Below are 12900 nucleotides of genomic sequence, written 5' to 3' on the forward strand. Positions count from 1 at the left end.
AACTTGGATTTTTTTCTTTTTTTTAATAATTTGAAAACTCAATCCCCTGTGAAGCAAGACACTTTATTTAAAGGACGGAAACATAAAGATGCTACCTGGTTTTCCACATGGAATTAAAAAAAAACAATCAACCAAATGATTAAACCCTAAGAAATCCCTGAACACAAAAGTCTCAACAGTTTTTTTGATGTGTTTTATTTTGGGGGGGTGGGGGGGGTGGGCACTTCAATGATGACTCAGACGGTAAAGAATCTGCCTGAAATGAAAGAGATTTGGGTTTGATCCCTGAGTCAGAACAATCCCCTGAAGAAGGAAATGGCAACCACTCCAGTATTCTTGGCTGGAGAATTCCATGGACAGAGGAGCCTGGCGGGCTATAGTATATTGGGTCACAAAGAGTCAGACATGATTGAGCTACTAGTAACATTTTCACTTCACTTTTTCATTAGCATAAACATCCTCTCATCCTTTGCTTAGAAACTGCTATTGGGCAGAGAACACCTTTCTTTTCTAGCTCAATTCTAGAGGGATGTTTTGATAAAATAATGAGTTTTCCTCCACGGCCACTGGCAACAAAAGAGAAGGCAGTGCTTCCAAAAAGGAACACAACAAGGGAGCAGGGAAAACTTTCCATTCTATTCTATACTCAGGGTTGCAATGACAAGATTCACTGTGTAATCCCCTTTCCCACTTAGGGTGTCATTATAATAGGAGAAAAGAATCAGTATGTGTAGCTGAAAAAAGCAGGGCCTTTTAAAAATGAAAGTCCCCTGACCTTTTCTATTAGGATAAGTTCCTTTCTAAATGCAGTACAGATCCCCCCCACCCCACCACCAAAAGCCTCACATTTGGGAGACCTTCCTGGTGGTCCAGAAGTTAAGACATCTTGCTTCCACTGCAGGGGGCAAAGGTTCGCTCCCTGATCAGGGAACTAAAATCCCATATGCTGCATGGAGAGGCCAAAGAATAGAAGGAGAAAAAAAGCCCTGGACTTTTAAAAGAAGAGCCACTGAAAATGTCATAGATGCCTTGAGACATTTTCATGATGCAAAATGAAAGCCTACACTATTTAACAGCTGTGCAAATGCCTTCGCATCTCAGTTCATTTTTAACTTAAATCCTTATCAAAAGCAATACAGATACAGAAGATGTAGAAGAAATGACCTGAAAATATCACCAGTCATCTTTCTAAATAAAAAGCAATGGACTGACTTAACGACACAAAATACAAACACTACGAACATGTCATTCAAGAAAGTTTTCTAGCTGAAAATAAAGAAACTAGCTGCTTTCCCCAGCTAACGGAGTTGTCAGTTTTTGAACACATGAAACAAACATTCTCTAATCCTCAGAAGATGGATCTTTTCAGTTTAATGGAAGCTCACTTTCTTCCTAAAATAGTTTAGTCTATGATTATCTGAGAAATAGACAGTGCCAGGCACTTAGCACTAGTCAAAGGCAGTCACTGTCACAATATTCATGTAGCCCATGCTTAGCTTCCAAACTCGGACCGTTTATGGAAACAACCGATCCCCTAACCAAACCAGTAAAATGAAATTTAAAAGTCATTCGCAGGACCAAAAATGTTCTCCCTGTAACGGAACTTTCAGAGGGACTCAACCATACACTTGATTTCGGATTTAACAGCTCTGCCATCACTGTATTTATTACACTAATTTTGCAGATACCTTTTTCGTCTTCAAAATTTTAATATTCCTACTCTGCTAGGTAATATTCAGACTGATGAGCGCAGATTACAGAGCAGTGGGCCGGCTTTGGCGTGACACGAGGAACAACTGAAGGCACGTAAGTCAGCTCCCCACAGCAGCTATGGGGGCTGAGACAGCTGCCTTCAAGAGACTGAAGATCTATTACTTTGCAGACGAACTAAACTTGTTTTACAAGATCACGAAAGGAACAAGAGCTATCCGTGCACAGGATGAATTACAAGAGAGCTTTCCATTATACTTCAATTAAAAAAAAAAATCCTATGAAAATAAAAAGGTTGGGGGGGGGGGGGAGTGGTGGGAGGGAGGCTGCCCAGAGGGAGAGGATGCATGTATACACAGAGCTGATTCACACTGTTGCAGAAACTAACACAACATTGTAAAGCAATGATCCTCCAATTAAAATATATATATATCCTGTAGTGAGGGTGGGGGGAGAGAAAGCGCTTTCCAACACCGTATCTCTTCCAGAGATGCTCCCAGAAGATGACCCTGGCTGGATGCTGGAGAGAGAAGTCACCTACCCAACACAGGACTAGACTGGACGCCCTCCACGATCTTTTCAAACATTTTCTACGACAACGCTAGGTTATTAAGATGTATCTGTGGATGTCTGAGGAAGACGAGAATGCATCACCTTATGCTCAATGCACTGAAGCCAGCTGCTTTCAGATTATGATTTTTGGTTCATTTTACTGACACAAAGACCTTCTGAGGATATCAACTCTCTCAATTGGTAAATTATCTATTTTTAAGAGTGGCTCGCTTATGAACTCTTAGGTACTAAAGCCAACATAGCCCAGAGCCTACTGGATGGATGGATGGAAGGAAGAAAAGGGAGGGACAAGAGGGAGGGAAGAGAGGGAGAGAAGAAAAAGGAGAGAAGAAAGAAAGGAAAAGAACCAAGGGAGGCACCAGGAGCAGGAGGTTCTAGACAAACAGCACTCCCACAAACAGTCAGAGGAAGAACACTGAGGAGAAACCTGACATTCACCTATAAAACCCGAGAAAATCACCTACTTGGGGTCAACAATGTAACTTTTCAGAAGTCCTGCTTTCCAAGCCCACCTGCTCTGAGCATGGAGTTCACAGTCTCCATGCAACATGGGCCTCTATCTGCTACTGTTTCTTTTACTTTTTTTGGTAATCCCAACCACAACCACCTATGGTGTAAACAAACAAAAACTATCATTTCACATTGCTTCCACTTTTTTCTCTTGAGTTTTCTGTGTTTGAAATGAATCTCCTCTCCTGCTCACAAATGTATGGATAGAAAATGCTCTAAAAAGACAGAGATTTGGGGGACAGTTTGTGATCAGAAAAGAACAGATATCATATTGTACAGATGGGGAAATTGCATACACTGAAATTAAGTGATGTACCGAGGGCCTGTGGCAAACTGCCAGTGGAATCAGGGCTGTACTTCCTAGTCTAGAACTTTCTCTCCTAGGACAATATGGCAGGTAGGAGGGAGGGCACAGGAAAATTACGCCCAGCGATAAGGACAGCTGGCCTTCGAGTTCACTGAGGAGGAAGGTCTGGCCAGGCAACTTTCCTATAATCAGTTTTTCCTGCTCTCGAAACCCTGTAAGAAGGAAATGGGAGCGAACAAGAGTACAAGTCCAAGGCTGGGCCAAGGCTGACTCTTACAAACCACCAGTCACAAAACGGATGAGCTGCAGAAATATCTTCACTGTGTTCTCTAATGGGCTTTTTCTTGACTGTCTTATAAAGTACTAAAACGTGCTTTGGCTTCACACTGAAGCCGAAGCACAGGTGACCCAAAAGATTTCCAAAATCAGGAGGAATATTTAGAGGAGATGAGGGGCTTGCTGCATTTCAGACCCACTGTTGTTCAGTCGCCCAGTCGTGTCCGACTCTTCTCAGCCCCACTCTGGACTGCCGCACGTCAGGCCTGCCCCTCACCATCTCCCAAAGTTTGCCCAAGTTCATGTCCGTTGCATCGGTGATGCCATCCAGTCATTTCATCTTCTGACACCCTCTTCTCCTTCAGACCCATGCTGCTACTGCTGCTAAGTCACTTTAGTCGTGTCCGACTCTGTGCAACCCCATAGATGGCAGCCCACCAGGCTCCGCCGTCCCTGGGATTCTCCAGGCAAGAACACTGGAGTGGGTTGCCTTTTCCTTCAGCAATCCAAAAAGGCCCCAGGGTTCTAAATTCTAATCGGTAATAAAAACAGAGGGCTTCCCTCATAGCTCAGTTGGTAAAGAATCCGCCTGTAATGCAGGAGACCCCGGTTTGATTCCTGGGTCGAGAAGATCCGTTGGAGAAGGGATAGGCTACCCACTCCAGTATTCTTGGACTTCCCTTGTGGTTCAATCCCTGGGTTGGGAAGATTCCCTGGAGAAGGCAAAGGCTACCCACTCCAGTATTCTGGGTTGGAGAATTCCATGGACTGTATAGTCCATGGGGTCGCAGAGAGTCGGACACGACTGAGTGACTTGCACTTTCGCTTTCTTTTCTTTCAATAAAAACAGAGAAGGATAAAGAAGAGAAAAAGAGGAGAGGCAGAGGGCTCTGGATCACATAGCCTCATTAGCATGCAAATGACTTTGCAGGCAAATGACTTGACAATAAGAAAGCCAGAGTTGCCAAGTTCATCATCTCCATTTCCCCACCGCCCATGTCCAGAAAACAAGGACAGACCATCAGGCACAGAAAATGCATTTTCACCTACAGCTGTCTTCAAAGGCAGTTTTCTAACAGAGGAAAATTAATTGAATGAGAAAGTAATTTTTATTGCAAATAAAACCAAAAATACAGTTTTGTTCCTTTTATCCTTTTCCCGGAAATGGAAAAAATATTGGGGGTGGGGGGAGCAGGTGGAGGAGAGTGGACAGCCTGGGCTGCCCTTTTCTCTAAATGATAACAGACAGAAATCCTGTTAGGCAGCCAGAGGGTGAGGCAGTCTATTATTATACAATTTCTCATTAAGAGCAGTGAGATCGCACTTCTCGTGTTAAACAGAACAGGCATTTAACCCCCGAGCTCCTCCTGGGAAATAAGGCAGAAACTGCTTATTCACTTAGTCATAATTACCGTTTTCTCAGGTCCCAGAGGAATAGCTGTTCTCTATCAGTCTCTGAGGATGGTCCTGACTTTCCAATGCTGCCCTGTCTGCTGGCTGAATCCGCACCCAGAAGTGTGAGATGGCAGAGCATGATGGAAAGCTCTGGGAAACCTGGGCTGAATCCAGCTCCTGCCTCAGCCACGGTAAGTGGTCACCTGGGCCGGGTTCCTCAACCTTCCTGGGCACCTGCTTCTTCGGGAAACGGAAACGAGCCGATGCTAATCGCCTGACAGGGCTCTTGTGGGGAACACACGCCCTCAAGATGCAAACTGCCCGCAGAGGGGGCGCTCTCAGTGAATGGCGGTTATCACATCCTTGGGGAATTTAAGCTTCCCTCTCCCTTGACGGGACTGCAGGGACCCCAGGGGTCCTCTCTGCTCTAGGCCATCTCTTCCTCTGCTTGCCATCCACCTGCTGAAGACTGAAGTGTCCCTTCTTAGGGCCTCTAAGACACTGGGTCCAAACAGATGTTTGCAGAAACCCGATTCAGGGTACCGAGGAGGTTCTTTTAAGAGGCCAGCTCAGAACACACCGCTTCTAAGAGCTGGGACTGCCTGAACTCAAAGACATCAACCAGTCTCTCGACACGAACCTTTTACAATGCTTGACTTGGGCGATTCTGAGTCCCAAACTGAATGCAAGGGAACATCTATTTCTAAGAACTCCTGACTGCATGCAGTCCTTACCTTTTCAAGTCGCTGGCACAAATTAACTTTGACCAAGAATGAAGTAATAGCTGAAAGGTCAGAATAAATTACATTTGGAAAGTATAGTTTAGAGAAAAAAAAGCACACACTGTTTCATACATAGAAATGCTCTTATTGACAATAAAGAGTGCTTTTTTTCCTGAAGGCTGTTCGTTCGTTCAACCCTGACTCTGTGGTTCAGAGACGGCCATGCAGGCATAGAATACCCTCCAAATCAAATGGAGAAGAATCTTTCAAATCATCCTCTGGTCACTCGCTGACTGGAGCTGGGAAATTACAGAATAAATCCCATTTCCACATTAGAAGAAAATGAAGCTACTTTTCAAGACCAATCACCTATGATAACTTTAAAAATAGACGGGTGCACAGTACCATATTACTACGTATATTACGGCTCGGCAGCTTTTCAAGGGGGATTATTAAAAAATCACTGCAAAACACAGAGAAGCCTAATGAATTCCGTGAAAACAGAATAGCAAAGGCCACTCTGTGCTACCTGTCCACAGTTAAAAAGAATCTCTGGCAACTGCGCATGAAAGTCAACATCTTTCTCAACTCCCTGTGTATTTCCAACTAGACTGTGTTGTTCTGTTGCTCAGTCACTAAGTCATGTCTGACTCTTGTGACCCCATGGACTGCAGCACACCAGGCTTCCCTGTCCTTCACTATCTCCCAGAGCCTGCTCAAACTCATGTCCATTGAGTCGGTGATGCCATCCAACCATCTCATCCTCTGTCACTCCCTTCTCCTCTTGCCCTCAATCTTTCCCAGCATCAGGGTCTTTTCCTAGTGAGCTGGCTCTCATAAGCCCCTTGAAGGAAGATCTGTCAGGCCAGGCCTTGCCTGCCTCAGGAAAACAGCTCTACAACCGTGCACTGAATTCACAGAATAAACAGTGTCACAAACCTTCTTCAGGACAGTTGAAAATGTTTCCAGAAAATTATAAAGGCTCTTTTAAACACTTTCAGGCTTTCCCATGACTTGGAAAGGACAAGTTTTGTGATGGATGAGCCTGAATTTTCAATGTCCACTGAATAGAAATGAAACTCTGGAGGAGAGATCGATTTTGTGACTGAACCTCTTGCAAGAATGTGTCAACTCAAATCAACTGAATCCTGCTGTTCAGAAAGTAGAGTAATGAGAGTAATATTAGAGTAAATAGAGTAATGAGATGAGAGGAAAAGCTGCCTCGACTCTCCAGGGCTTAAGGTGCTGACCCTTTGTAGGCCTTGGTTTCTGAATTAGTCCCTATTAAATGTTTCTTCCCTAACATGGCATAAAACGACTAGCACACACATCTGACGGTGTGTGTTCTCAACTGGGCATGTGCAGAGTGTCCATGGGTCACAGTTGCCTATCACCAATAGACCCCATTATCACCTACATTAGTGCAACAAATGTTTCAGTAAACTAAAGCAGTTGTATAATTTGAACAAATAGGCAGTTTTTACAGGATTTACACCCATTGGTTCATTAACTGAATAACGTGTCAGTCTAACAAAATGGTTGCCTCTTTGCCGTCTCTGAGAAGCAAAATCTCCCCTGGGCGGAATGTTCCATTTTGTGAGAATCTCCCGTAACAGGCAGGGGACTGCACACTCCTCACACTTCATTGAAATTAGCTGGATCGTGCTTTGTTCTGTTGTCTCTCTGTGCAAAACTGGAGGAAAAGGTGAAGTAAATGAAATAAGGAAGCACAAAAAATGCTACCATGGCTTCAAATAGTTAGCTGGAAAAAAGAGTCACTGGGGATCAACCAATGGCGAGTTTCATACTTCCCATTTAGAAACTAACATATAAAGCTAAACCTCTTGCTCAGGAATGCCAGAGACTGGTGACCACACAGGTTTCCTCAAAATGAAATAGAAACTCTTATCAGAGAACATCTGACCTGTACCCTTCACCAAAGAGTGAAATCACACTAGTCTTTTGAGTCATGATGCTGAGGCATTTTCATGTGAAATTTACTTTCTTACCAGATCTAGAAATCCCCCAACCTCCCACCCCATCCCCAAATCAAGCAGGTAAGCCACCAACTGCCATCCAGTTGGAGAAAGATGTGAAGATGTTTTACCTGATGATATCAATGTACAGAATCCTAGCTCAGCACAAGGAGTGGCAGTGACTATGTGAATGGTCACAGGAGAAAAGTAAAGCCAGTTGAGATAAATTCAAAACAAGTTAGAATCTCTGGAGAACATTCCAATGGCCTAATTCAAAAGTCTATTTGGGGGGGGGGGGGGAAACAGCAATAGAATAACAATTACTAAAGAGCTGCTTCCTAAAATTACTCTCCTGTTTCTATGTCTCAATTCTAAAATGTCATGAGAAATCTGCTGGCCCGTCACTAATTCTGCCTTAAAGAGAGCATTACCAAAGAATGTCACTGACAACAAAGGCCTTCACACAAGGAAGTGAATACCCTAAGCACCAAGGATGTTCTTAGGAGGGACATTAAAAAAGCAGAAGTCACATTAAGTTCAAAACACCAAGAAAAACAAAATGAACAGAAGTTCCTAATTTTAATAATAGTATATATCACCCCTCCCCCCCAAAAAAAAACTGTCCATGAGTTAAGATTTGTTGATTTTACATACAGATACTTTATATACTTAGGATTCCCTGTCCTTAAAGAAGAAAAAGAGGAAAAGAAACTAAGCATTATATATGACATTTATAGAAATGCAGGGGGTTTTTCTGGTTTTGTTTTTTTATTTAATGAAATTCAGGTTTCGTTCGGGGTTCCTGTTTTACTTAGTTTTCCATTTGCCAGAAATTTTAAACACCACTGCTTGTCAGTGAGCTCCAAACATGTTAAAGTCTGGAACAGGAGTGCTGTATTCACGATGCTCCAAAGGGCTTCCACTCTTTCTGACATTTCCTGCCTGTTCCTGCTCATCAAAGTAGGTTTTCCCCTTCAAAGCCAAGATGCAGGGGCTAAGAAGGACAAGTGAGCCAAAAACATTCGGGACACACACCTTCATGTACACAATTTGACTTTTCACAACAAACAGCACAAAGGGACTGATATTTTCTATATCGTGGGGCTCAGGCTTCTGGACTTGTAAAAAATAATCTGATGATCACTCAGCATCACAAGAAAGATTTTTTTTTTCCCCTTACGCCAAGGTAATATTTAAGCAATCTTAGACAGAGAACACATGAAGGGCTGATGCTTTCAAATGGAGAATGGCTTTCAGTTTTAGTTTTCAGTAATATACAAAAATACATAGTTTTAAATTCACCGTTAAGAAGATGCCTCATTGTACCATCAACTCCACCAAGACCTATTAAGCGTCAAGGAGCCACATTTGCTGTACCACTGGTGATGGTGTTATTTAGGAAGGAAGCTAAGGGGGTAAAAAAAATGAATCCAACTCCAATCCTCTGATACACTTATCTGAAACTCACTATTAACCTGATAAATGACCCTTTCTGGGGTAATGCCAATGATATGAACTAATCAAGTCTTTTATTACTTCACCAATAATAAATCATATCTGAGGCAAAAAAATTACAACTTGGTATGAACTTCACCAAGACCCTTGCCAATTCAATCGGGTCCTTGACTAGTAATTTAAACAAAATTTCTGCCTGGAATCACCCATTCAACATGCGTTTTGAAGTGATTCCCATTTCAACCTTTTAATAAAGTGCCGCCAGTGGGACCTGTCACCACGTACCTAAGAGAAAATCAAGTGGGTCAGAATTCACTACTTGCTGCCTGGTGGACCTTAAAAGGGGGAGCGAGCACGGAAAACGGTCATTTAAGTGCCCGGGGCAAAAAAAAAAAAAAAAAGGCAACTCGCCTGCACTCCCCAACTAAGGCGCCCAGAGGGAGCTGAGGAGAGGACGGAGCCGGGAAGCGGCACAGCCGCAGGAACTCTGTGAGGAACGGCCGGGACGGAGCGCCGGGGAGACCGGCGGCGGCGGGCAGCAGGACGGAGGCGGCAGGCGGGGGCCGAGCCGGGGCTGGAGGGGAGGACGGGGACGACACAGGTGCGGCGGGAGGGAAGCTCGGCACTTAAAACAGGGAGGACCACAGGGCTGGGCTGGCCCGAGGGAGAGGCATGGGGCAGGAGGCGGGCAGGGGCCGGCCTTGGTCCAGCGAAGTCACACCGCAGCCGGACAACCCCTCACAGGGGCGCTCGCTGCCCGCCGGCCGCCGCGCGGGCACTTCGGGGCGCTCTCTCCCGGAGTCCCCTCCCAGCAGCCCTCCGAGGCCCCATTGCAGAGACGGGCACGGCGAGGCGGTCCCCTCAGCGCCGGCCCGGGGGTCAGAGGCGGACTGAGCGCCCGACCCTCCCGGACGCAGGGGGTCGCTGGCGGCCGCGCGGGGGGCGGCGGCGGCGCCCGGGCGCGGGGAGCCGGTACCTGGGCTCGGGCAGGACGATCTTCTTGCTGGCGCGGGCGGCCGGGGTCGCCTTGCTCTTCTCCATCGCCATCAGGTAGCTGACATCGGCCAGCACGGCCTCCAGGTCCGCCATGTTGGCGAGCGGCGGCGGCGGCGGCGGCTCCTCAGGACCCGGACGGGACGCGCTCCCGCCGCCGCCGCCCGCCGCGCCCCGACGTTGGGGGGGCCGCCCCGGGGCAGCCCCCCCGCGCCCGCCCCGCGCGCGCCCCCGCTCAGCGCCCCACGCGCGCCGCCGCGCCCCCGCCCCGCCCCCGTGCGCGCGCCGCCAACCCCCTCCTTCCGCGGGGGTCGGTGGGGAGCGCGCGCGCTCTGCGGCCAGAGCCCTCGGCGCCCGAGCGCAGCAGCCCCGCTCCTCGCCGGCTGGCCCGCTCCCTGTGGGCACCGTCCCGCCCTCCCTTCGGGGTGGCCACGGGGGACTTCCTCTACTCCTCCTCCTCCTGCTCCTCCTCCTGCTCCCGACTTCCCGCCCGCAGCTCCAGGCGCTCTCACGCCGCTCTCTCTGCCCCCCGGGGACCCCTGCGAGCCGAGGGCGCCCAGGACCCGATGCCCAGCACCCAGGGGGCAGCGAGGAGATCCCTGTTCCCCGGACATGGCAGTTTTCAAACTGGACAGAACCCATCAGCATCCTCTAGACGGTCTGGGGTGGCTCCAGAGATGCGCGAGCCCCACCTGTCCACGCAGGTGATGCTGAAGCCTCGGTCCAGGTCGGCTTTGAACAGCTCCCGGCGGGCCGGCCCCTAAAGCCTCAGTCCTGATCCTGAACACCCCAATCCCCCGCCCCTCCACCATACCCCCTATAAACTCTGCAAAGAGAAACGGAACAGCCGGAAGGCTACTTGTCTCAAGTTAAGGAAGCAGGGCAAACTGGGCTGAGAGCTCCCTAGTGGGAGCGGAGCTGGCCTTAGGAGCCCACTGGTATAGGCGCTGTCTGTCCAAGGTGGTCACCGCGCCCCTGCATGCAGAGGTTTGCCTTTGGATGTTAATAATGGTCGCTGAGAACTAGAACTGGCATTCAGGCTTTTGTGGTTTTACCATCAAATTAGGGGAGCCCTACTTCCCCTGGTGGCTCAGTGGTAAAGAATCCACCTGCCAATGCAGGAATTGTGGGTTCGATCCCTGCGTTGGGAAGATTCCCTGGAGGTGTAAATTACAACCCACTCCAGCATTCTTGCCTGGGAAATCCCATGGACAGAGGAGCCTGGTGGGCTACATTCCATGGGGTCCCAACAAGTTGGATACGACTTACCACCTAAACAACAACACTGCACACAGACCCAACAGAAGGATGATATAGGGAAGTGGAAAAGCTGGAGGCCAAATACCCAGGCAGGAGGGAATTTCCAGCTTCTCTGATCCTCAGTCTTGGTGTCTGGTGGCAACACTCCCCACACGGGCCTGGGGTTTTCATTTACGTCTTAATTTTTCACAGCGACGCATACAAGTCCATGTTCGGAACCCATCACTCCGGCCAGAGTGAAGTTAAGGGACACCCAGGATGTTGTAAGAAAACCCGAGCTGAGAATCCATTAAAAAAAAAAAATCCTTTAAATGCATTCACATCGGTCACATTGTAGCAGGAGCCTTGACTTTAACTAGTATTTGAGTAAACGTTCTGTCAATAGCTTACATGGTCCACAGAGTGCCCCAGACACGGTTAAGGTCAAATTCGGTTAAGGTCAAATTCTAGACGTTAAATGCAATGTCACAGCAGAAACAGCCTGATTTGGTCATCCCCAGAGCCCTGCCCTCTTTTTATCTCCCTCTCCCACCAAGTCACACCTCCCCCCTGTCTTTTTCCCTGTATGCTTGTCATCACAATTGGCTGGTTTTCTCAAGACCAAAGGCACAACATTCAGTGAACTTGTCCAGAAAAAGGATAAGAGGTGTGTAAGAAGTAGGCACTCAACTCAAAGGAGCTTGGTCAGGCATCAGAAAGCCAAAATGACAAGGGGGCACAAAATTCACCGATGATTTGCATAAGCCAAATATCAAACTTTCGTCTTCCACCCACTTTTTTTCTGCGGGAGGGGGAAAAAAGGAACACAGAAGGCCTTGTCAAGGGTCACCCCAGGAGGAAGGGTAAGTCCCCCCCCCAAAAAAAAACACATTTTTATAATTCATACAATTTCTTTCAAAATATGTCTTTAAAAAAAATCATCCTTGCTTTCACATAATTCAATCATCAAATAAATACATACTTCTGCCTACATTTTCATGGTCTTCCAAATACTGAGATTTTTAAACTTGCCTCTTTGAATTCAGTTTTTTGTTTGGCAGTGGGTGGTTTCTCTTTCTCTCTTTCTTTGGGGAGGAAGTGGGTGGGCTGCAGCGTAGAGCAGTAAGTCTGGAACAAGAGACACACCTGAATTCTAACCCAAGCTCTGCCCTGACTAGCTGGCGTGATCTTCAAGGTAACACTTTAATTTTATTGTTCTCATCAGTACAGGGGGAACAAAACCACCGACAGGACCCCAAGGTTGTTAGAAGTGGGGGAGATAATGCTCATAAAAACGCACTGTACCTGACACCCAATAGGTCCCCAACAAAGTCACTGCATTTCCTCTATTTTGCTTCATTTTACCTTTGCCTGCTAGAAAAGATACTGAAACAAGAGTCATTCCCAGACACCACCCTTGAAGCAGAAAGGCCCTTTGGGAAAAGGATATCTCCTTAGTGCATTTCTAGGAACCCAAATTGGCACCAAAAAAAAAAAAAAAGATTAGTCTTTACAGGCACAACCAATGACTCTTCTAATAAAAAGAACAGTGAGTCAAAATTGAGGCCCTTCCCCCAGTGAAGTTAGTGACCGGAGCACCCACTTCTTTTAACGTGAATTTGGGATTCCTGGCTCTCTCCTTTACTGTCTCACTTCTCCCCACGTTTCGCCCCTCCCCTTCCTTCTTTCCTTGGACTTTCTTAATACTGAACAGCTTTTCATGTTCACTGCAAACAAAAGGCAC

At 47.0% G+C, this 12900-nt stretch overlaps 1 protein-coding gene across 3 annotated transcripts in view; it reads right to left on the bottom strand.

Moving 5' to 3' along the window:
- The window catches only part of GRK3 (G protein-coupled receptor kinase 3), a 116673-nt gene extending 106585 nt beyond the window's left edge, over positions 1-10088 (bottom strand). For 2 of the 3 annotated variants that reach the window (XR_010658840.1, XM_065904308.1), the window contains exon 1: positions 9901-10088. Coding sequence is in view for 1 of the 3 variants with exons in the window: in XM_065904308.1 (XP_065760380.1) it covers positions 9901-10013 (113 nt within the window). In the remaining 2 variants the exon portion in view is untranslated. Of the gene's footprint in view, positions 1-9335; positions 9499-9900 lie in introns of all 3 variants that reach the window. The other variant, XM_065904310.1, reaches the window with a different exon arrangement.
- Positions 10089-12900: the final 2812 nt, after the last annotated feature.

Source organism: Muntiacus reevesi, chromosome 13 (genome assembly GCF_963930625.1).
Source record: "Muntiacus reevesi chromosome 13, mMunRee1.1, whole genome shotgun sequence".
In the NCBI taxonomy this organism is placed as follows: domain Eukaryota; kingdom Metazoa; phylum Chordata; class Mammalia; order Artiodactyla; family Cervidae; genus Muntiacus; species Muntiacus reevesi.